Source organism: Alternaria burnsii (genome assembly GCF_013036055.1).
Source record: "Alternaria burnsii strain CBS107.38 chromosome Unknown 697, whole genome shotgun sequence".
Taxonomy (NCBI): Eukaryota; Fungi; Ascomycota; class Dothideomycetes; order Pleosporales; family Pleosporaceae; genus Alternaria; species Alternaria burnsii.
In genome coordinates this window covers 1-22,438 of record NW_024066120.1, presented here as the reverse complement: position 1 = coordinate 22,438, position 22,438 = coordinate 1, and the positions used below count along the sequence as shown (strand labels likewise).

General features: G+C 53.2%; 6 protein-coding genes across 6 annotated transcripts; 3 read left to right on the top strand and 3 right to left on the bottom strand.

The window, feature by feature from the left end:
- Window positions 1–682: 682 nt before the first annotated feature.
- Window positions 683–1,856, top strand: GT037_008814 (uncharacterized protein; the record flags this gene model as incomplete). Its single annotated transcript, XM_038933861.1, has 3 exons — window positions 683–817; window positions 889–1,660; window positions 1,723–1,856. The coding sequence occupies 3 exons, from the start codon at window positions 683–685 to the stop codon at window positions 1,854–1,856; spliced, it is 1,041 nt and encodes a 346-aa protein (XP_038783206.1).
- A 47-nt stretch (window positions 1,857–1,903) lies between these two features.
- Window positions 1,904–7,140, bottom strand: GT037_008812 (uncharacterized protein; the record flags this gene model as incomplete). Its single annotated transcript, XM_038933859.1, has 5 exons — window positions 1,904–3,601; window positions 5,468–5,576; window positions 5,639–5,817; window positions 5,892–7,001; window positions 7,054–7,140. Coding segments are annotated over 5 exons (3,183 nt in total), but the record flags the coding sequence as incomplete, so codon positions are not given.
- Window positions 3,819–5,043, top strand: GT037_008813 (zinc-binding dehydrogenase family oxidoreductase; the record flags this gene model as incomplete). Its single annotated transcript, XM_038933860.1, has 2 exons — window positions 3,819–4,408; window positions 4,509–5,043. 2 exons carry the CDS (start codon window positions 3,819–3,821, stop codon window positions 5,041–5,043), a joined length of 1,125 nt encoding a protein of 374 aa, XP_038783205.1.
- A 702-nt stretch (window positions 7,141–7,842) lies between the features above and the next one.
- GT037_008811 (polyketide synthase) lies at window positions 7,843–19,516 on the top strand (the record flags this gene model as incomplete). The annotated part of the gene is made up of 4 exons (XM_038933858.1): window positions 7,843–8,824; window positions 8,889–14,445; window positions 14,500–16,664; window positions 17,820–19,516. Coding segments are annotated over 4 exons (10,401 nt in total), but the record flags the coding sequence as incomplete, so codon positions are not given.
- A 227-nt stretch (window positions 19,517–19,743) lies between these two features.
- GT037_008810 (uncharacterized protein) lies at window positions 19,744–20,769 on the bottom strand (the record flags this gene model as incomplete). Its single annotated transcript, XM_038933857.1, has 2 exons — window positions 19,744–20,609; window positions 20,670–20,769. The coding sequence occupies 2 exons, from the start codon at window positions 20,767–20,769 to the stop codon at window positions 19,744–19,746; spliced, it is 966 nt and encodes a 321-aa protein (XP_038783202.1).
- A 1,206-nt stretch (window positions 20,770–21,975) lies between these two features.
- On the bottom strand, window positions 21,976–22,251 carry GT037_008809 (uncharacterized protein; the record flags this gene model as incomplete). The annotated part of the gene is made up of 1 exon (XM_038933856.1): window positions 21,976–22,251. The coding sequence occupies one exon, from the start codon at window positions 22,249–22,251 to the stop codon at window positions 21,976–21,978; it is 276 nt and encodes a 91-aa protein (XP_038783201.1).
- Window positions 22,252–22,438: the final 187 nt, after the last annotated feature.

The window sequence follows — 22,438 nt, the reverse complement described above, 5'->3', positions numbered from 1 at the left end:
CAATGCAGGACATTGAAATCTCTCCCTGCTGAACTTTAAGTACAACCAGGCCGTTCGCTTGAGCACCCCTTTCCGCTGGTATCTTCTCGCGGCCGTGCAAATTCCATTCTTACCACGTCTGCTATTGGTTGATCAACTGAGGAAGGCTGAGTTGCGACAGTGGCTGTGAACGTTTTCGGTAATGAGAATATTCGGAGTCGGCTTGAGTTGCCTATTGAGACATGGTCAAAGTTATGCCGAATACTGATGCAGAATGCTGACGCAGATCCATTTCCATGTTGTCGTCAGCAGTCTGGCCAAAGAATGTCGCGCGTCGCTGCATTGACGGTGTGAACAATGGAATTGTCAAGAGGTGAGAGTCGGGTAAGCATATGCGAGAACTCGTCCCTACCCTTGTTCCTGGTAATGGCACAGCAGTGCGAGGCATATTGGCGGATTACGCCGAGCTGAACTAGAACGGAGCTACTTCGCAAACAATACGGAGCCGACAGGGATTTTGTCGAGGAATTCGGCGTCAACTTCTGAATTCGAAAAAGAATGAATTCTACCAAGAGTAGTGTACTCACATCCTCTCAATTGTCAATGGAATTATTACCAAGATAAAAACATACCTAGCATTAATCTGTTGTCTACATCCAATTATTCGGCAATCGTCTCTTGTACCACCTTCGCGACTGACACCATGCCGCCAGCGAAAGTACCAAGCCATGCTAAGAGACCTGAAGTGGGCTCGCAGCCATTGTCGAGCATGTGGACGCAAATGTTCCCACCAAAGCCGACGTATACGGAGGACCATGTGCCCGATCTTAGTGCAAAGGTATGCGGAAAGAATTGCTGACTCGAGCACCGCTTGAATAGGAGAGAGACGAGTGATAACACCGACCACAGGTATATATCGTCACCGGCGCCAGTTCAGGCGTAGGGAAAGAGACTGCGAGAATACTGTATACGAAAAATGCCAAGGTGTACATGGCAGTGCGGGCTGGGACGAAGGCATCCACAGCCATGGCAGATATTCGGGCAGCGGCGCCCAAGTCTTCGGGAACTCTTGCTATTCTACCGCTGGATCTGGCAGACCTGAATGCGGTGAAGAAGGCAGCAGAAGAATTTGTCTCGCAGGAAAGCAGCCTCCACGGGCTCATCAACAATGCGGGTGTGCAGGCCCTCGAGGACACTAATGGCGAAGCCCGCACAGCGCAGGGTCACGAAGTGCACATGGGAGTCAATGTGCTGGCGCCGTTCCTATTTACCTGCTTACTCAGAGGGGTGCTAGCAGAGACAGCGCGCTGGGAACGGCCTGGTACCGTGCGCATCTTGTGGGTGTCTTCAATGGGCACCGAGACGATCGGAGAAAAGGGACGTGGGCTTTCCGCTGACTACGTTGACTACTGGCCACTCATGTCGCCGCTCGAACGGTATGGGTTGAGCAAGGCTGGTAATTGGCTGCACGGAGTCGAATGTGCCAAGCGGTACGCAGACGACGGCGTTTTGAGTTTTCCCATCAACCCGGGACACTTGAGGTCAGATCTCTATCGGGAAGGCGGAACACTACTCAAATTGGCATTGCGGCCTGTGCTGTTCCCGCCTACGTATGGAGCTTACGTCGAGCTGTTCGCCGCCTTATCGCCTTCGTTAACCACAAAAGATTCTGGAGCTTGGAGTAAGTACCTGCGAGATCTTGGCACATTACAAATTGCTGACATTCTGTGTTTTTTAACCCAGTTGTTCCATGGGGTAGGCTGTATCCTATCCGTAGCGATTTGATTGATGCGACCAAAAGTGAAGCTGAGGGAGGCAATGGTCATGCAAAGGCGTTTTGGGATTGGAGCGAGGAGCAGGTCAAGGAGTTCTTTTAGACGTGATTTTACAACTATACCATACTGTTCAATGTATTCAAAATGTTTCAGTTGAGTGGAGTAAAACACAGGTCCAAGTTCCCAATGTGCCACGACATGCAGTCATGAACACGATCGAGGAAGGAGGCATAGTCAAAATCGGGTGCAAAGGAGACACTGTAGCGTGACAGAGTTTCAGCGAGAACAAGGCGCATCTCCATGGAAGCGAGCGGTCGACCTAGACAGCTGTGGTGGCCCACAGAAAAAGGTGCATAGCCCGACGCGTCTTTTACAAGGCCAGGCTCAGAGTGCCAGCGTTCGGGCCGAAAGTCGGCGGCGTCTGTGTAGAGGGCTTCAGAGCGGCCGATGGCATATTGCGATGAGAAGACTGTCATGTCGCCCGGAATGAAGGTGTCAGCTACGGTGATGCCTTCTGGTGGAGTAGTGCGCATGATGGTCGAGGCAGGAGGGTGCAGGCGCAGCGTTTCGCTAATGATGGCGTTCAGATGAGGGGCATTGTCACGGAGTCGGTGGTCGGGGTACGGGCCGCTGGCGGGCCGAAGCGGTTGCAGCTCTTTTCGCACAAGGAGCACGTGTTGGGGGTGCTTGGCGAGGTAGAACATGGCGAATGCTAGAGTCGCAGCCACGGTGTCGCTGCCAGCGATGACTATGAAACGACAGTCATTGCGAAGCGCCGATAGGTCGCGATGGGCGGGTGGCTGCTGCTCGTAGTGGGCGATCATGGGAGCCATAAGGCTTGGCCGCTCGGCGCGCTCGAGGTCGGTCATCAGCATGAGGCGGTCGAGATGATGGTAGCAAAAGGCTAGGAATCCCGTCGTTGCTTCCGTGGGCACGAGAGACTGGGCAATGTCGACAAGCAGGCGCATCAACCACATGGGCAGTCGACGACCCATGATGGCCATGCCCTGGACGAGCTGTTCGACAGCAGCATGCGTCGTGGCACTGTGTAGCATGCCAAAGTCGCTTCCAAGGCCCAGATCGCCCATGGTATCGAATGCAAATGCCTCTGTCAGTCGGGCTGCGTCGATGGCCTTGCCATGGGCTTGTGAAATACGCGCAAGCAGTTGCTGCACATAGACGGCCACGCGGGGCTCGTAGGACCGAAGCGCCTTATCCCCAAACCCTTTACTCCAGAGCCGGCGACGGGCAGCATGAAGGCTAACATCGCGAGTAGCGATGCCGCGATTGGGCTGCTCAAAGTCGTACATAGCAGCCTTTCGACAGCGGGTGCCAGGCCCGTGGATGGCTGCAACAGCCTGCGGGTGGGTGAGCATCAGCGTCGATGAGCCGACGCGAACGACGTCGCCATATACCGTGCTCAGCTGTTCGCTGAGCCGGTGCATATCATGGCCGCCTAACTGCAATGATAGCCATAGGTCGCTGACGCGCGCTGCAAAGGGGCCGGGGAAGCGATTGAGTGGGTGGAGGAGCAGGCGGTATGTCAGTAAACTCGCATAGACGCCGACAAGGAAGCATGCCAAGATGGCCAGTGCCCAGCCCAGACATGCTTGCCACTCTCCCAGACTGGGCGCCGTGTGCGCCTCCGATGTCTCCACCCCCATCCTCCTCATCATCGCATACCGTACTATCGCGCCATATCGCTTCAGCACCGCTGCAGTGCTCACGACTGCAGCACTGCCTGTCAGCCATCGCGCCCCGCTGCCATGATGTTCTCCTCTGCTAAAGTAGCTGACGTGTGCAGTCACGCCTGCCGCCGCCGCCGTTGCCCCGTGTGCCAGCTGTAACTGCATCGTCAAGAAAGATGGGTACAATGAGTGAACAAACAACGTACAAGTGAAGTCCGCAGGAAATTACCACTTCTGCTACTCTACTTATGCCCCCATCACGTCTGCGCCCCAAAGCTCTTCGGACATTCGCCTTCGGTTTCCTAAACAGGCAGACGATGACCCCAAAGGAGACATAGATACCTTATAGCTTACATGCTCCAATCTTCCCGACGTAATGCACACTACACCTTCCTCTTCGCCCATGATGCTCCCCACAAACGGCCAGACTGCTGTCATTCAATCCAAAACACCTCCCACTTCACCTCGTCTTCCACTCGTCGTCGCTCATGGCCGCCCTTTGCCGCCTTTGCCCTCACCTCACCACGTGCGTGTACGCGTCCTGGCAGTCGGCCTTAATCCTACCGACCACAAGATGGTGACACATTTCTTCATGCAGAACAATACCACCGGGTGTGACTTTTGTGGTATTATCGTGGAAGCCGGATCGGAGTCGATGCTCGGTCCTGGTCTCCGAGTGTGCGGCGCTGACTTTCCCTATCGACCTAGCAACCCCTACAACGGTGCATTTGCAGAGTACTCCATAGCCGACGCACGCCATCTGTTGCGCATCCCAGATTCTGTCTCTGACCTCCAGGCCGCTGCCATAGGCGCTATTGGCTGGGGCACCGCTGCTTTATCCATGTCTGACCCTACCGCTTTAAACCTGCCGGGGTTGCCCTCGAAACCAGATGCAAGGAATCTCCCCATCCTGGTTTATGGAGGTGCCACCGCAACGGGCATCATGGCGATTCAAATGTTGAAGCGGTGAGTAGCATGTCTCTTTGATCATCGTGTTACGTACGCTCCATTGCACGGGGTCGCATCAGAAAAGCAAGGGAGTATGCTGACATTTCCGCCTAAATAGATCTGGCTACGCCCCAATCGCAGTTTGCTCGCCTCAATCTGCAGCCTTCTGCATTAGTCTCGGCGCCGTTGGCACGGCGTCGTACACCTCACCTACATGCGTCCAAGACATCAAGGCACTTGCAAATGGGCAGAAGATCAAACATGCCCTTGATTGTATAACTGATCCCGAGTCTACAGCGGTATGCCTGGCGTCCCTCTCACGTATTGGGGCCCGCTATGCCTGCCTTGAAGCCGTGCCCGATGCCTGGCTTACTCGCCGATCAGTTGCGGTCAAGGTCGTGATGGGCTTTGAGGGCCAGAACTTCGACGTGGACCTTGACCATCCTGTCTACTCGCGCAAGGCAAACCCAGTCTTACATGCTGTCGCTGCTGAGTGGGCCGCTGAGTTGCAACCGTTGCTAGATACCGGACACATCAAGACGCAGTATATCCAAGAGATTGAAGGCCGTTTCGAAGGCGTCATCAAGGCATTGGAAATGCTACAAGACGGACATATCAAAGGCAAAAAGCTAGTCGTGACAATTTCTTCCTAGAAACGTTGAATCAAGTGACGCATATCAAAGGCTGGCACACTGATCTCACGAGGCCTGCATGTTGTGGTTGGTCTTATTTCTATCGATGCATGTGTTTTTTCCACGCCAAGAATCTTGTCGAGTACTGGAAAAAGTGAAGGGAATCGCCGAAGAAAGTCGCTGTCGGAGAAGAGGCGAGCTATCAATGAGCAAAGCAGAATGCTGTCGATTGATCACAGACTTTTGTCTTGTTCTGGGCAACTATAACGGTGACTAGCGCAAGGATGAGATGGAGCAACCCCATTCACTTGGGAGATTGACAGCTTGTGGGTTTAGAAGGATGAAACACCAGTCTACCCGCCTTTCACGACCATGCGTGCTCACCCTATACGCTCTCTTTGGCCACTGGTGTCAAGCGCACAAACAGCCCCGGTTTGTCCCATACCAAGTACGCCTTCTGATTGTCCATCCAACCTTTACTCTGCTCCGTGCCTTGAATGTCAAAGTTCCACAAGAATCGAGCGAGGATGTAACGCATCTCCGCGTACGCCAAGCTGAACGAACATTAGCACAGCTGTGTCTCGCTTTCAGGACAAGATGAAATACGGAAACTCACTTCATGGCGATGCAAGCACGCGGGCCGTAAGAGAACGGGTGGAACCCCTCGCGGCGGTCCTGATCAAACTCGGCCGGACGCTCGCCATCTGGTAACCAGCGCTCGGGATGGAATTCATCAGCATGCTTCCAATATGCTTCACTGCGGTACAAGACACGGTGTGGAATGCCGAGGATGGTCTGCATGGGTCACATGGACCAGAGGTCAGAAACATTTTCTGAAAGCATCCAATAAACTGGGTCAAAGAACTTACGTTTCCAGGGATGTATTCGCCAAGGATGGTGTTGCCGCCAGCGGGAGTCGTGCGCCACATCGTATTTGGGCCCGGAGGATAGTACCTCATCGCTTCTTCGATGAAGGCGCCCGTGTACGTCAGTTGCGCGACGCTCCGCATGTTGATGTCTTCCTCAGTCGGGAAAGTCGCATGCAGTTCGTCGACGATACGTTGTTTGACGTCAGGCCTGGTCGTCAAGATGAACGCCATACCCGTGAGGCTGCTGGAAGTGGTCTCTGCGCCGCCACCGGTAAGAAGTATGGCGTTCTTGAAAATCTCCTCGTTGGTCATGTAAAGGGTGTTGCTCTGCTTCGACGTCATGATCTCCATGAAGTCATGGCGCGGTGTTGTTAGTGACAATCTGCGCTCAACAACTTGGCGTAGGAGAACGACGTGTCGGTTAAAATCGCGATACAACTGAAGAGTCGTCTTGACAGGCAGAAAGAGGTAGAAGAAGGGGATGCGCTTGCACAGCAAAATTATGTGCGTGACGTAAATATTCGCAAAGACGAGCTGGAGCCATGGGTGCAACATGGCGTTTTCCAAACAACCAAAGGGTTCACCAAACGATAAGTCGCCGATCAGGTCGAAGGTGCAGTAGGTGAACCACTCGAGCATGTTGACCGTCGCTTTTCCTTGTTCGCAGATGTTGTGCAGCTTAGAAAGGAACAAGTCGACATGAGTTTTGATCAGAGGCTCTTGCTTGCACATGGCGCTGTAGGTGAAGCCCGGTGCCATGACGCGGCGCATGCGGCCATGATCACCCAAACTGGCGCCGACCATATCGTGGGCGTCTGGGCTGCAGTACCACGTTGGTTTTGGATTCTCTTTGCGCTTGGCCGGCACGTAACGACCATATATGTCCTCCCATGCCTCTGGGGTAGCATACGATAATTCCTTCGGTCCAATACGAACGACAGGGCCGTACGTGGCGTGCAGCTGGCGGATCTTGGTATGCCATTTGCCTGTCATATACCAGAATCCATAAGGAATCGAGGATGCAGCAAAGAGTTTGGGCCCCGGGTACTTCTTGAGTGGATGGAAAAATATGTTCCGTATAGGGCGGAAAATGAAGATGTAGCCCATAAGCTTGCATGGATGGTCAGATGAGTATTTGGTGGACGCTTTTGCTACTACGTACAAGTGCGGTTGTGATGAATATCGTGGACCGCCAATCTGAGCCAGCCACTGCCGTTGCAAACTTCTGAAGGTCGAGCATGATGCTGACCTTGAAAGACTCACCACGCGAATGGAAAGAGGTGGTATCAAAAGCGAGAAGTTAATGGTTTCGGAGATGCAACGATAGTAACAATATCTACAGCTAATTCTGCATTAGTAATGAGCCAAGGTCGCAGCCATCTGCAGCTGATTGCCTTCCAAATGCGGTCGGACCTCGGAGCCGAACGTAGGCAGATACGTCTTGTTGAGCAACGAGTCGGTTTCGATATTGACCAATCCTCTTTTGCCGGCACTGCCGGAGTCGGCATGAATTGCTGAAATAAGGAACTGCTGCCGCACATGGATCTTGCCGAACCAAAAGACTAACACGCAGCTGGACGGACCGGTTCGTATGGCTCGCAGCTCTTGGCCTTCTGCCTGTAGTTATGTCACGATTGAGGCTCTTGGGGAACAAGGGTAGAACCGCAAACCTCCACAACGCCGAGTAGGAGTACGACACCATCGGGCTTACTACTGTGTCTACACAGAATCGGTAAAGGTAGAGATTGTCAAACCATGGACTGATCAGGTGAATTACTCTAACTTGACACAAGTACAAATCCGGTACCAGAGTCCAATTCAACACCCCTTCATCGATGTCCTAAGCGCTGAAACTCTCTCAACACAACCACTTTTTCAACAACTTCAACTTTGCTATCCTCTTCCATCACACCCTTCGGCATCAGTTCCTCTGCTGTTCAAGACATCACTCATGTCACCAAATGCCCCCATCAACGAGCCAATAGCTATCATTGGTAGCGGCTGTCGATTTGCAGGTGGAGCAAGCTCCCCTTCTAAGCTATGGGATCTCCTCCGCGACCCTAGAGACATACGCAGCAACATCACCGATAAGAGGTTCAACGCCGAGGGCTTCTATCACCCCGATGGCACACACCATGGACACATGAACGTTATGCAGTCATATCTCCTCGACGAAGATACGCGCGTTTTTGACGCCGAATTCTTCGGCATCAATCCCGTCGAGGCCAAAGCCATGGATCCACAGCAGAGACTGCTCCTTGAAGTTGTCTACGAGTCGATTGAATCAGCTGGTCTGAGTCTCGACCGAATGCGAGGAAGTGACACTGCTGTCTTCGCCGGTCTCATGTGCGGCGACTATGAGGCCATGATGCTTCGAGATCTGGACCAGGCGCCTACGCATTTCGCCACAGGAACCTCGCGTGCAGTCATGTCAAATCGCGTGTCCTACTTCTTTGATTGGCGCGGCCCGTCGGTGACGATTGACACAGCGTGCTCGTCAAGTCTGGTCGCTGTTCATCAAGCTATCCAGACACTTCGGTCAGGGGACAGTCACACAGCGGTTGCATGTGGTTCCAATCTTATCTTTGGTCCGGAGATGTATGTCACTGAAAGCAAGCTGAAGATGCTTTCACCCGATAGTCTCAGTCGGATGTGGGACAAGGACGCTAATGGTTATGCCCGAGGTGAAGGCGTAACTGCCGTGGTTCTCAAAACGCTCAGCCAAGCCCTTGCAGACAACGATAGAATCGAAGCTGTCGTCAGAGAGACGGGTGTAAACTCGGATGGAGCAACACCTGGAATCACAATGCCAAGTGCCAGCGCGCAGCGGGACTTAATCCATAGCGTTTACAAGAAGGCTGGTCTCGACCCTCAGTGTGCGGAAGATCGACCTCAGTTCATTGAAGCGCACGGCACCGGAACACCGGCTGGAGGTAAGTTCTCTCCATCATCCAGCGTTCATGGGTAGTGCGGTTGCTGACCCAACTGTGTTCTCAGACCCCATCGAAGCTGAAGCGCTCAGCACCGCATTCTTCAGCAACACGGAGAAGTTGAGCAGTCCGATCTACACTGGCTCTATAAAGACTGTACTTGGTCATACAGAAGGTTCAGCTGGTATCGCAGCACTGTTGAAGGTCACACAAGCCATGCAGAACTCAACTATACCGCCCAACCTGTGGTTCCAACAACTCAACCCCAAATTGGAGCCATTCTACGGCAACCTCCAGATCCCTACTAAAGGTATTGCGTGGCCGGATCATCCTGGGCGACACCCTAAGCGTGCTAGTATCAACAACTTCGGTTTTGGAGGTACTAACGCACATGCCATCGTGGAGAGCTATGAGCTAGAGCAACAAAAGACGGTCGATGAGACAAGTGCTGCCACAGTATCAACGCCATTTGTCTTTTCAGCTGCCTCGGCGGAGTCTCTCCACTCTAATCTTGCCGCGTACGCGAGCTATTTGAACGCCAACCCCAAGACTAGCGCACGCGATCTTGCGTATACATTACGCGAGCGCAGATCTGTGCTTCCTTTCCGCATCGCCTTCCCAGACACGACTGTAGAGGGTCTGAAGTTCAGCATCACAACCCGGCTAGCCGAGTCTGGCAATGAGAGTCTGGGTGTACGCACATGGGCGGCGGGTAATGGTGGACACTCAAGGCTCCTGGGAATCTTCACCGGACAAGGAGCGCAATATGCTAGAATGGGTGTAGAGCTAGTCGCTCAGACAGTTCTTGCGCGACGGACCCTCGAGAAGCTGGAAGGCTATCTTTCTGAACTTCCAGATGGTGACCGGCCGAGTTGGTCTCTCAAGGCTGAGCTGCTTGCAGAGGCTTCCGTGTCTCGCGTTGGAGAAGCAGCCATCTCACAGCCTCTTTGCACAGCAGTTCAGATCATCTTGGTCGACATCCTGCGCTCGGCTAATGTGCAGTTTGACACCGTTGTCGGCCACTCCAGTGGCGAGATAGCAGCAGCATATGCAGCCGGATATCTCAGCGCGCGTGACGCCCTTCTCGTCGCCTACTTCAGAGGTCTACATTGCAAGCTCGCCACCAGTCCTAACGGGAACATCAAGGGGGCTATGCTTGCCGCTGGCACTTCGTTGGAGGATGCGATGGAGTTGTGTCAGGATGAAGAGTTCTTGGGCCGCATTGGCGTGGCGGCCAGCAATTCATCGTCGAGCGTGACCTTCTCCGGCGACGAGGACGCCATTGACGAGATTGCGGCAGTCCTGGCAGACGAGAAGAAGTTCAACAGACGTCTTAAAGTGGATACAGCGTATCACTCAAGTCACATGTTGCCTTGCTTTGACCCCTATGTCGCTTCGCTGCGACGTGCGGGTGTGAAAGCACTACCAGGTAATGGGGCTTGTACCTGGTTCTCTAGCGTGTACGAGGGCCGACCCATCAACCTACTCACGGACGAGGTCAGCGACATCTACTGGGCGCAGAATATGACAAAGCCTGTATTGTTCTCACAGGCTGTCCAGGCTGCTGTTGAAGTGGCGCGAGGCGCTGAGCCTCACACGGCAGTGGTTGAGGTCGGTCCACACGCTGCTCTTGCCGGACCAACCAAGCAAAACGTCAACGAGGTACTGCAGAGGGACATTCCCCACCATGAAACCCTTGTTCGTGAGGGCAATGCCATGACTGCTTTTTCTACCTGCCTTGGATTCCTCTGGACTCATCTCGACACAAGCTCAATCGACCTCGGCAGTTGCGAGGCCGCGCTCTGTGACGGCAAGCAGCAGTACTCCGTTCTGGGCAATCTGCCCAGCTATCAATGGAAGCACGAGTCTTCCTATTGGGCCGAGTCCAGAAAGTCGCGTCACATGCGCCTGCGTGCTCAGCCGTTCCACCAGCTTCTTGGTGATGTGTCTCCAGACAGCGCACCGCATATCCTGCGTTGGAAGAACGTGCTGAAGCCAAAAGAGATGGCCTGGCTCGAGGGACATCAAGTGCAAAACCAAGTTGTGTTGCCGGCTGCCTCCTATGTGTCTACAGCCATTGAAGCTGCGCGATCTCTCGCCCGAGGAAGGAACATCCAGCTCATCGAACTGAGCAACTTCCACATTCACAACGCCATCACGTTCGATCAGAATGACGTCGGCATCGAAGTCCACGTGGAGATTTCCAACATTTCCGTCCAGGGAAACCATATCCACGCCAAATTCACCTATTCTGCCGCGCTAGGAGACGAGACGAGTGATCTCGCCCTTGCAGCGAACGGTGAGCTCAAATTGTTGCTCGTCGATGAGCCACCCAATCTATCACTCTTCCCGCCACGCCGGACACCCCCGCCACACATGATTTCTGTGCAGCCGAGTCGTCTGTACAATTTTATGAAGGGGCTAGAGTACGACTTTTCAGGCGCGTTCCAATCGCTGATCAAGCTCGAGCGAAACCTAGGCAATGCTACGTGTCTGGCTCAAAAGGCGAAGGCGCTGGTTTCGAACGCAGATGAGCTGCTCGTACATCCTATCGACTTGGATGCTGCGTTCCAGTCCGTTATGCTTGCCTACAGCTATCCCGGCGATGACCAGCTTCGTCTGTTGCACCTGCCAACCAGCATAGCGAAGCTTCGCGTCAACCCCAGCGTTCTCGCGTCAAAACAGTACACCGAGAACAACATGACGGTCATTGATTCAACATGCACGACCGCGGATCGCGCAGAGCCTGGCGACGGTTTCTCAGGCAGCGTCAACATGTACGCCCCAGGTTTAGATCACGCCGCTATCCAGGTCGACCAGGTCAAGTTCAAGCCCGTTGGCTCCGATGCTAGAGTCGACCGCGATGTCTTTTACAAGATGCACTGGGTTCCTAGTGCTCCCGATGGAACGCTTGCTGCGGCTGGTGTGCCCGTGGGCAAACCAGATCACGATCTCATGTTCGTTCTGAGCCGCATTGCCGCCTACTATCTGCGCGTCTTCGACGAGCAGCTTCCCGAAGACGATCCTGCGAGGTCTACTAGCCCGCTATGTCACTACATGAACTACGCGCGACACATGACAAACCTGCTCAAGACAGGGCAGCACAAATGGGCGCATGTCGAGTGGCTGAACGACACAGAGCAGGACGTTTTTGACGATATCAAAGCCAAGGGCTTCCAGGATAACTCCGATGTCAAGATCATGTTGCTCGTCGGCACCATCATGCCCCGCGTTTTCAAGGGCGAGACGACGATGCTAGAGCACTTCCGCACCTCGGGCCTGCTTGACGAGTACTACTCTAACGGTTTCGGCACTAAGCAGTCCACCCTCTGGGTCGCGAGTGTCCTCAAGCAACTCACCGACCGCAACCCGCATCTTAACATGCTCGAGATTGGCGCTGGTACCGGCGGTGCGACTAAGACAATTCTCCAGTCTATCGGTCATGATTTTTGCAGCTACACTTTCACCGATATCTCGTCTAGTTTCTTCGAAAATGCGTCCGAGACGTTCGCGGACTGGCAGGGTAGCATGGTCTTCAAGGTGTGCAATGCTGAAATCGATCCCGTTCAGCAGGGCTTCGAGGCTGGCACTTATGACGTCGTCATTGCCTTCATGGTTGTCCACGCCTGTGCGAAACTAGACGAGGCTGTAGCGAACCTTCGCAAGCTTCTCAAACCTGGCGGTCTGCTAGTCTTGGGAGAGGGAGCCAGCGATGGCGCAATGCAAGCCGGGGCGGGTTTCATTTTCGGGACTCTGCCGGGCTGGTGGCGCGGTGTTGACGAAGGGCGTACACTCTCGCCATTGGTGAATGCCAACGACTGGAATAACATCCTGAAGGGCGCCGGATTCTCGGGCATTGACACCATGTCGCCACCAAAACTCTTCGATGCCTTTGGCATCACCCTCTTTGTGTCTACCGCTATTGATGATCGGATCGAATTCGTGCGCGATCCTCTGGCGCATAACAACAATGCTGTGTATGACACGGTCGTTGTAGTTGGAGGGTGTACAGCACCTATCGCCAAGCTCTCACAGGGCATCCAGATGGTATTGGCCCCGTTGGCCAAGCAGGTCCTCCCATACGCCTCGCTGGAAGATCTGGACAACAAAGTCCTTGAAGGCGAGTCAGTCATTGTCAGTCTCGTTGATCTGGAAGCTCCAGTTTTCAAAGACCTTACATCCGAGAGATGGTACAAGTTCAAAAAGCTCTTTGAAACAAAGCGAGAGATACTGTGGCTCACCAGCGGCCGTGTGGAGGATGAGCCATACTGCAACATGACAGTTGGTTTTGGTCGATCTGCGATGCACGAGGAAGAGACTCTTCGCGTCCAATACGTGGATGTGGCAAATGTCGATGGGCTCGATGCTCAGAAGATTGCAAAATACCTTGTTCGCTTCACTTCGACCGTTTTGGATGACAAAGACATTCTGTACACCAAAGAACCCGAGATCATCATTGACGCGCAGGGGCAAGAGCTAGTGCCAAGGCTGTTCACCATTACGGACGCCAACAACCGTCTCAACTCCACCACGCGGCCGATCTTCGACCAGGTTGACATCAGCAAGGACGTCGTCAGTCTAGAATACGGCAAAGACGGGCCAAACTTCCGACGGTTGTCGCGATACGAATTGGTAGAGACAGCGACCACAAGGGACGAGCTTATGGAGTTGCGTCTTACGTACTCCACTGCATCTGCGATTAGGTGTCCGACTGGTTATCATTATCTTGCTCTTGGGTACGACACCTCCGGGGCTCAACGGCTTGCTTTAACTAGCTCCCTGGCCTCTGTACTGCGCATCCCACGCGAATCGACCATTCTATGCGAACCATCTGGTATCCAGGAAGCTGATTACCTTGACCTGGTCGGAGCCGAGCTTATCGCCGTGGCCATTGTGGACTCCCTGTTCACAGGTCAAAAACTAGCCGTACATAATGCCCCTGAATCTATCGCTCGGGCTATTCTCGCCCATGTTGTAACCAAGGGCGTGAAGGTCACCCTCACAGTGGACTCACAGGGCACACCTGTGTCGCCAGCCGTCGCTTCGCAGATTCGGATACCAATGTTCCCCGCACGCGCGGACATCGAGGGCGTTCTACCTTCTGACCTCGTGTGCTTTGTCGACTTCTCGGCTTCGAACCAAGCTGAGAACGTGGCGATGATGACTTCGTATCTTCCTTCTTATTGCCGGAAAGAGAGCCTGAGCACCATTTTCTCAACACATGGAGTAGACACTGGTGCTCCCAAGGATGTGGTGGGACAGCTTCTGGCTAGGACTGTCAGCATGGCTAAGGGACGCGGCGTTTCTACATCATCTACACCACTGAGTCTTGAGGCCCTTGCTCAGGGAGGACGATATGCAGACGCATCAACGATCATTGAATGGGCGGGATCATGCACTGCGGTCCCTGCATGTGTCACTCGGTTTGAGTCAAACCAGCTCTTCAAGTCTGACAAGACGTACTGGCTAGTCGGTTTATCTGGCGCGCTAGGCATCTCCCTGTGCAACTGGATGATTGAGAGAGGCGTGCGCTATCTTGTGCTAACCAGCCGGAATCCCAAGATTGACCCGCGCTGGATCGAAAACCATGAACGAAATGGTGTTGTCATCAAGATACTGCTATGGTATATACTCTGCTTTCCTATCCGAACTATCTCTTACTAACGTACTCATCTCAGTGACGTGACTGACGAAAAGGCCATCAACGACGTTCATGCCGAGATTGTGACGACACTTCCTCCCATCGTCGGACTTTTGAACGGCGCTATGGTTCTGCGAGACGTGTCGGTGCGCAACATGGAATTTGACCAAGTCACCGATGTCATCAGACCAAAGGTGCTTGGCAGCATTCATATCGATCGCATCTTTCACGACATTGACCTCGACTTCTTCGTGCTTCTATCTTCGATCAACTGCGTGATCGGAAACGTCGGTCAAGCCAACTACGCCGCGGCCAACATGGGAATGATTGGAGTTGCAGGCAACCGGCGCAAGCGTGGTCTTCGCTCGTCTGTCGTCAATGTCGGCGCCATTATCGGTGTTGGTTACATCACACAGTCCGATCGCCAACTTGATGTGACAGTGGCGAAGACAGCCATGATGCATTTGTCAGAGCAAGATTTCCACCAGATCTTTGCCGAGTGCATGGAGGCAGGTCACCTGGACAACCCCAGTGGCCCGGAGATCTCGACCGGTCTACTCCAAATCACTCCGAATACCATTGACATTCCGCCATGGTACTCCGACCCCAAGTTTGCCCGTTTCCGCATCAACAAGTCTGGTGATAGTGGCGAAAAACCGGGGTCGACAAACTCGGCATCCACCCAGGAGCTGCTGCAGGCGTGTCGCTCCCCGTCCGATGTTGCAAATGTGATCAAGCAGACCTATTGCGCCCAGCTACGCAAGATGCTGCAGGTCTCCACCGTTGACGACGACCTGATGATGATGCGAGGTGTGGATCTTGGTTTCGACTCGCTGCTTTCAGTCGACGTACGCTCGTGGTTCCTCAAGAACTTCCGCGTCAGTATTCCGGTCCTCAAGATCATGGCCAACGATGTGCGCATGTGTAGCTTGGTCGAGCTAGCCGCTGGAAGCATCCCCGCGGAACTCGTGCCACAGGCTCAGCAATTGAACGTCGTATCGACTGGCGCTTCGACACCGAATACTGAGAACAGTGAGCCGTCGGCTCGAACCAGTGACGCTGATACGACGAGCACCCGCACTACTCTACCTAACACTTCGGGCACAGTGACTCCTGACAAAGAGGTCAAGGCCAAGTCTGCCAGCCCTCCGACGGTAGACTGGTACTTTGAGACCACCCCGCCTGAGCCCTTTACTATCGACAGGCTCATGGATGCGCCCAAACCAAAGGGGAATCCAGAAGTTGTCGTCCTCACTGGCTGCAGCGGCCTGCTTGGCCACCACCTTCTCAACGCGCTCGTGGCGCAACCGTCGATCCGGAAGATCATCTGCCTTGCAGTCCGACGCCTGAACGAGCGCATCGGAAGTGGAGAGATTCCCGCACCAAGCGAGCGCATTGTGTACTACGAAGGTGACCTCACATCTACCTATTTCGGCCTAGACATTGCGACCTGGGCGTCTGTCTTCCGTGAGACTGACGCAGTCATCCACAACGGCTCCGACACGTCCCATCTGAAGTACTACTCTGCACTGAAGCGCGCAAATGTCGACTCGACAAAACAGCTCATCGCCACCTGTCTACAGCGCATGATTCCCCTTCACTACGTTTCATCGGCTGGTGTAGCACTTTTCGCCGAGCTGGAAGCCTTCCCACCGATTTCATGCACCAAGACGGGTAAGACACCACCAGCCGACGGCACGCACGGCTACATGTGTGGAAAATGGACGTGCGAGAAAATGCTCGAGCGAGTCTACGAAAAATACGGTTTGCGCATTGTCATTCAACGTCCGTCGACCATTATCCGCGACGGCGAAGACGCAACTGTTGAGCGTGCGGGCTTCGATTGGGTCAACTCGCTCCTGCACTTTGCACACAAGACGCAGACGGTGCCGAGAGTTGATTACAACGCCGGCGCTTTCGATCTCGTGTCTGTCGAAACGTGCTGCGAGGATGTTGTTCGAGAGTTACCAGACCAAGGGCGCCATGGCATTACGTACGTGAACAACGTGGGTGATGTAGTGATTCCCATGGCGCAGATGGCGGATGTGGGGTTGAGCAAGGTTGGGAAAAGGTATGAAGTTTTGCCTATGGAACAGTGGACGGCGATGGCGGTGGAGGCGGGTATGCATCCTGCTGTTGCGGCATTGATTGAGACTTTTGATGAGCCCGGGGTAGAGAGATACCCGGCGCTGTTGAAGTCGGGTGCGTAGATACCCAGTATTCCGCCTCTTTGACCTACCGAGAATCGAACTTTAGATGAACAATGTTGTTGTTACAACCGCGATCTGAACTAAGGTCGCAACTATCTATACCTGTTTTGCGAGCAATAATGTATAGGGCCGAAGTCTCGTTGTATCGTCTGCGGGCAAAGACGCAACCGATCGGCGTCATTTCGAACGCAGCGACGACATGGTTATTTACTTTCACCGTACCTTATATGTACAACACCGATTCTGATAGCCTATGTGCCCGCACTAGATTTATGTTCATGGGAAGTCTAATGCTTCTGCTGATTGGCTCTTGATTCATTGTGCCGGATCTGCATGGTTTGAATACAAATGAAGTCGACTGGTTGTATGCACAGAAGACTTTGCTAAGACTTTTCCAGCAGCATGCCGATAGCGCAAAGATCAGCGCAGCAGAGAAGGTACACAATACCGATGTATAAACGAGGGGGGTGCGCAGTGTGTTATTTAGACCGATTACCCTTTGTCCTCCAAATATGCATTTTCGACCTCTGTTATTGTTAATTTGACTTGTGTGACAGAATATCACGCTAGCTACCGTAGCTAAGCGTGGAGACCACGCTAAAACGTGATTTTGCTCAGCTACAGACGGCTCACCACTTGGCGTGTTACGCGTCTAAAACAGGCAGCTATTTCAGCCCGCAATTGCCTCGGTACAAACCTAAGGCAGCCATCAAAACTTCCTTTTCAACAACAACCACTGTGGGCCGCCAAGATATACTATCAAGAAGTGGCACGTATACCTCGGCCTCAGGCGCGTGTCATGGCGCGAACCAGCAGCGACCTCACCCTCTATAAAACGCCGATGCAACGGTACATTCGTCGACACAAATCATGGCAAGCATTCCTCCACCTCCGCCCCCTCTACCTAAGAGCAAAACCGATAGATCAACAACGATGACTGCTTCGGAACCCGCGTCCCATCCATTTTCAATCAAGGGTAGCACGAAGGAGGATCAAGTGTTCGAATTCCACGACATACAGGGTGGCGCTGGTGCCTTATCCCTCCAGCCCATCATCCGCCATTACCTTGGCGTACCCCGGGCGCATCAAGTTCCCACGACCGATCTGTACAAAATATTGGGACGACTACGGAGCTTGCAACATACAGTTGCGAACTACAATGAGGGGGTCGTCTTATTTACACCTGCCTTCTTGCACTACTGGAGACCACGGACCTTGAATCTCTTCTCAGGCTTCGGTTTCCGTCTCAGTGGGGTTGACCAAGTCATCCAAATACCGGGGCTTGAAGACGTGATCCGGATCGTCGAGCATGCCTTTCAAGAGCAGATTGATGAAGCGCGTGACACCATCCAACGCGGTTTCATCACCTTCGAGGCACTGGGCGAATTGTATCGCCCTGGAGTTCCAGTCCAGGCAGTGATGGGCTCTGGAGATACGGCCGCAGTCTTTCTTGTCAACGAGTGTTTCTATCAAGAGAATCGGGGCTTAACAGGAGTGCAGAGGACATTCAACTGGACAATAGAGTTCGTGGCGACAATGGGTACGCACTTCACCGTAGTGAATGTGACCGAGCAATTGAATGGCTGGACAGGCGTTCGCGCAAGATCGCTATCGGAACTCACGTATACGCCGGTATCACCTGTCGAGTTGAGCGAACTGAGACAGAGAGGAGAGCGATATGTTGAGTTTGCCACTAGCGGTGCCAAATTTCTGGCATATTCTCGCGGATCATTCTACCGCCATGTGCGACCCTCACGTCCAAGCTATTCTTCTCTTGCCAGTACGTCGAGCAACCAGCTTCCTTCAGAAGGCCGTGTCATGATCGATGTAGATCGCGGCGCTCTGCTGAACCACCATCCTTGCCAGGGTATGGATGAATCAACCCTGGCCATGACGAAGACCGCCGAACGTTATCGACAGTGGCGCAACACATCATCTAGAAAGAGTTCTGCAACGGATGTACTCAATCTGTGGGAAACGGTCCCTGACGAGTTCATCCCCTACTGCTGGCCTGCTCTTGTCGGCTTTAGCTTTACTGCAAAATGCTGGGGCCACGTGTTGGTCTCAGGTCTTTCGCCGATCCAGTTCCAGGACACCGCATTCCAACATCTTGTTCTAGCCGAGGAGTACAAACACCTCATCCGTGCTCTCGTAAGATTCGGAAACGACGCCAGTGTCGAAGACATCGTTGAGAACAAACGCAGCGGCAGTATCTTCCTGCTCCACGGCCCTCCCGGCGTCGGGAAGACACTAACAGCCGAAGCTGTTGCTGAAGTCCTGCATCGCCCGTTATACTACGTTACAATGGGAGAATTAGGCACTACGGCAGAAGATATGGAACGCCGTCTTTCAGATGTGCTTGAATTATGTTCCGAGTGGAATGCTATCATAGTTCTAGACGAAGCCGATGTGTTCCTCGAACAACGCCGCACTTCCGACCTGGTCCGAAACTCGATGGTCTGCGTTATGCTGCGTCTCTTGGAGTACCATTCAGGCATTCTCTTCCTCACTACCAACCGCGTGCGTAATCTGGATCCAGCGTTTGAAAGCAGAATTACACTTGCCCTACGATATAACCATCTGACGCCCGAGGCTAGAGCCCAAATCTGGAGCAATTTGCTCAAACGGATCTCGTTACAGGTGGCAAAGGATATCGATCCTATGGTCCTTGGACAGCATGAATTCAACGGTAGACAGATCAAGAGCGCAATCAGGCTGGCGTGTGCAATCACGAAGGAACGGGACCAATCTAAGCTGACAATGGAAATTGTGAAGGAAGTAGTGAGAATCATGGAAGTTGGGAGGGCGAATATAGCGGATGACGATTCTTGGAAAATGCGCGAGGGGTAAGATAAGTCTTATTCAGGGTTTTGCATCCTGTAATAGCTAGTAAAGAGAGTAAGAATTTAAGATTTGTTCGCTAAAGGAAATCCTCCTTTCTTATATGCTCCAATAACAAAGTATCGGATACATCTGCTCTAAGAACTCTGTGGACCGGCGCACTTCCTACCTCAAGCTTGTCTCCTAACTCTGTACGCCACCTCTCCACCATAAAGGAGCCTCTTATTAGTCTAACCTAGGCAGGAAACAGCAATCTCACCATTGATGTTCCTATCGGGGGTAAGGACGGGGAGCCAGATCTCGTATTCCTTCTCACTAGGGTGTCCCTTGACCTCATAGTAGTTGTAGAGAGGCCAGAAGGTAATTTGACCCTGGTTTGGGCAGTCGACGTTAAACGTGAGCCCTTCAGTGACAGTAAACGTCTCCGACTGGCTGACTTCCACACCGACGCTTGCAGAGAAAACTTCAATAGCGCCTCCCATGCTCACTGAGGTTGTAACGCTGTAGGTCTGGCTTTCGGAAACTTCGTATGAGTAGTCGACCCCGCTGTTAAGGCGCAAACCAAGCGTGAAGACATCAGGGTTGCGGACGTTGAGCGCCGTGAAGCTTACGTCCCAGCTGTCATCCTCACTCTGTCGCTTAGCAATTCCAGCAGTGTCGGTGCCGCTCATGGTGTCGTTGCGCCACTCAAGGTAATCCTCCAGGCTAGAGTGGCCACTGTTCATGCCATTGGTAAAGGTTTCCACGTTGAGGCCGGGAAACTCTGCTCGTTTCATCGCGCGCTTAGTCGGGGGACCATCACCTCCCTCATCGTTGGTGACCTCCAGAAACTGCAGGGCGCCAGTGAACTTGCCTCCAGAAATGAAGGGCATGCATCTGTCCCTCACGCTTGTATAGAGCTGGTGAACCTGACCATCTGTAATGGTGCGAGGGTTATTTGGGTCGTCAGACCCTGATTCTTGGAAGCAGTGGGAGATGAGGCAGTTTCCGCCGTCCCACCACCAGTGGTAGCAAGATGGCGCAGCGTTAAGCTCGCCGTTGGTGTGGGTGATGTGAGTGCTTCCCTCTAGGTTGAAAAACTTTACGGTCTCTTCACCTGGAGAAACAAAGTGTTAGATTCAGGCCACAGCAAACAGCCTAAACGAGCCGAACTTACAATCGTCGTAGTTGGGCCTGAATGCGCCATTGCATAGAGCCGCTTGGCCATGTACGAGCCCGAGACCCGCCGCGAAGGAGACAAGGGTGAAGCTCTTCATTTTGAAGAGGCTGTCGGAATGTACAGATAGAGACTCGTGTCCGTAGAGTATTCGCTGTGGTTGATAGAGAGAGCTGCTGATGAGAGAAGATGCAGGCTGGCACTACAGGACATCAGTCTGTTCTTATAGCTATCTCGTCAGGCCTCCAGACTCGTGGAGTCTCTCATAACGCCCGGCTGAGGTTACATGTGGTGAAGCACGTCCTGTTGCTACACATGCTGTTGTCATGGCCTCGCGCGGGATGATTGTCTTCAGGAACGTGCGATCCTATCTGAGCCAAGAGTGTTGATGACATTCACGACTGGACGGATCGAGATCATCGTGGGAAAGGTCTAGTTCGTGATTCGTGTCTCGGAGCCTCCGGTTGTTGGGTTTAACGTTATGGGGTGGTGATCACCCATGCGGTCTTTGCAAACAATAGCACGATGGAACATCATGAGAGTAGTTCGCATCGCCTACGACTATAGTGCCCGAAGTTCTGCAGAAGTCCATCTGGGCGCCCAGACTATTTGGGGCGAAGAGCGAGCCTTGATCTAGTACCTGAGGCTTAGCCTACGTCAGAAGGCTACCGACAGTAGCACCGAAGTGGTGCAAGGGGTACGCACATAAACGTGGTAAGCTGGAAGCCTAATAGTAAAGGCCATGGTATCGCGTCTCTGAGGCGAAGCTGTACGTAGCCTCATGGAAGGATAAATCGGCTACACGGCAGATTAACAGGGCTAGATACCCATCCCACCGGAAAACGGCACGCCTACCTACCTATATTACTGTCACTTTGTGACAAGGTGTGCATGGACCTGTTATCTCATGTTCGATCGATTCGTTGCTCCACAACAAGAGTGGACCAAGGTGGGATCGGCTGCGGCCCGCTCCTTGCTCGAGTAGGCACAGTGAGGCCGTAAACTGTCGACATGCATCCCCTTAGGGTATAGTTGTGGGGTATATCTCGCCTACTACTTCCTAAGCTTGCAAGCGAACGAACCAATCACGATGATGTCGAGCGTACAACCAACAAGGCGACCCACGTAGTCAACTTTCGCGACGCCCGTCTGCCTTGGAAATGCAAGGCTGATTATTGTCGTGTATGATGGAACCAGCGCATCAGGATGTAGCATTCTCGCACGACAGTCCAGTCACGATCCAGGTGCTGCTACAATTGGTAAGGTCGTGATGCGCACGAGGCAGGAGGCCTAAAGTAGGAATGCCTTACCCCAACAATTCTGCTGATGAACCCGTTGGCACAGACATCGGCTCGTGCGCCAAATTCTCCAAGAGCTCTCGTGTCGCCTGGTATGGCGATATCACCTTATACACGTTCGGTTCCATGTGCGCCCTTGTATGCGCAATCTTGACCCCCGGGGTTGCGTTGGGGGTATATGTACCCAAATTCCGCGTCCGCAATGACAATATCGAGGTGCTAGATTCTGTGTCCTCACTGCAGCTCAGTAACGGCCTCCTGTGCGTCCTGTTCGATGCTTGCATCAAGCTTCACTATCATGAGCTGGCTTTTGAGACCTATAGAAATCTTTTGTAGTGCATGTGTTAGGGTTAGGGTTAGGGTTAGGGTTAGGGTTAGGGTTAGGTTAGGGTTAGGGTTAGGGTTAGGGTTAGGGTTAGGGTTAGGGTTAGGGTTAGGGTTAGGGTTAGGGTTAGGGTTAGGGTTAGGGTT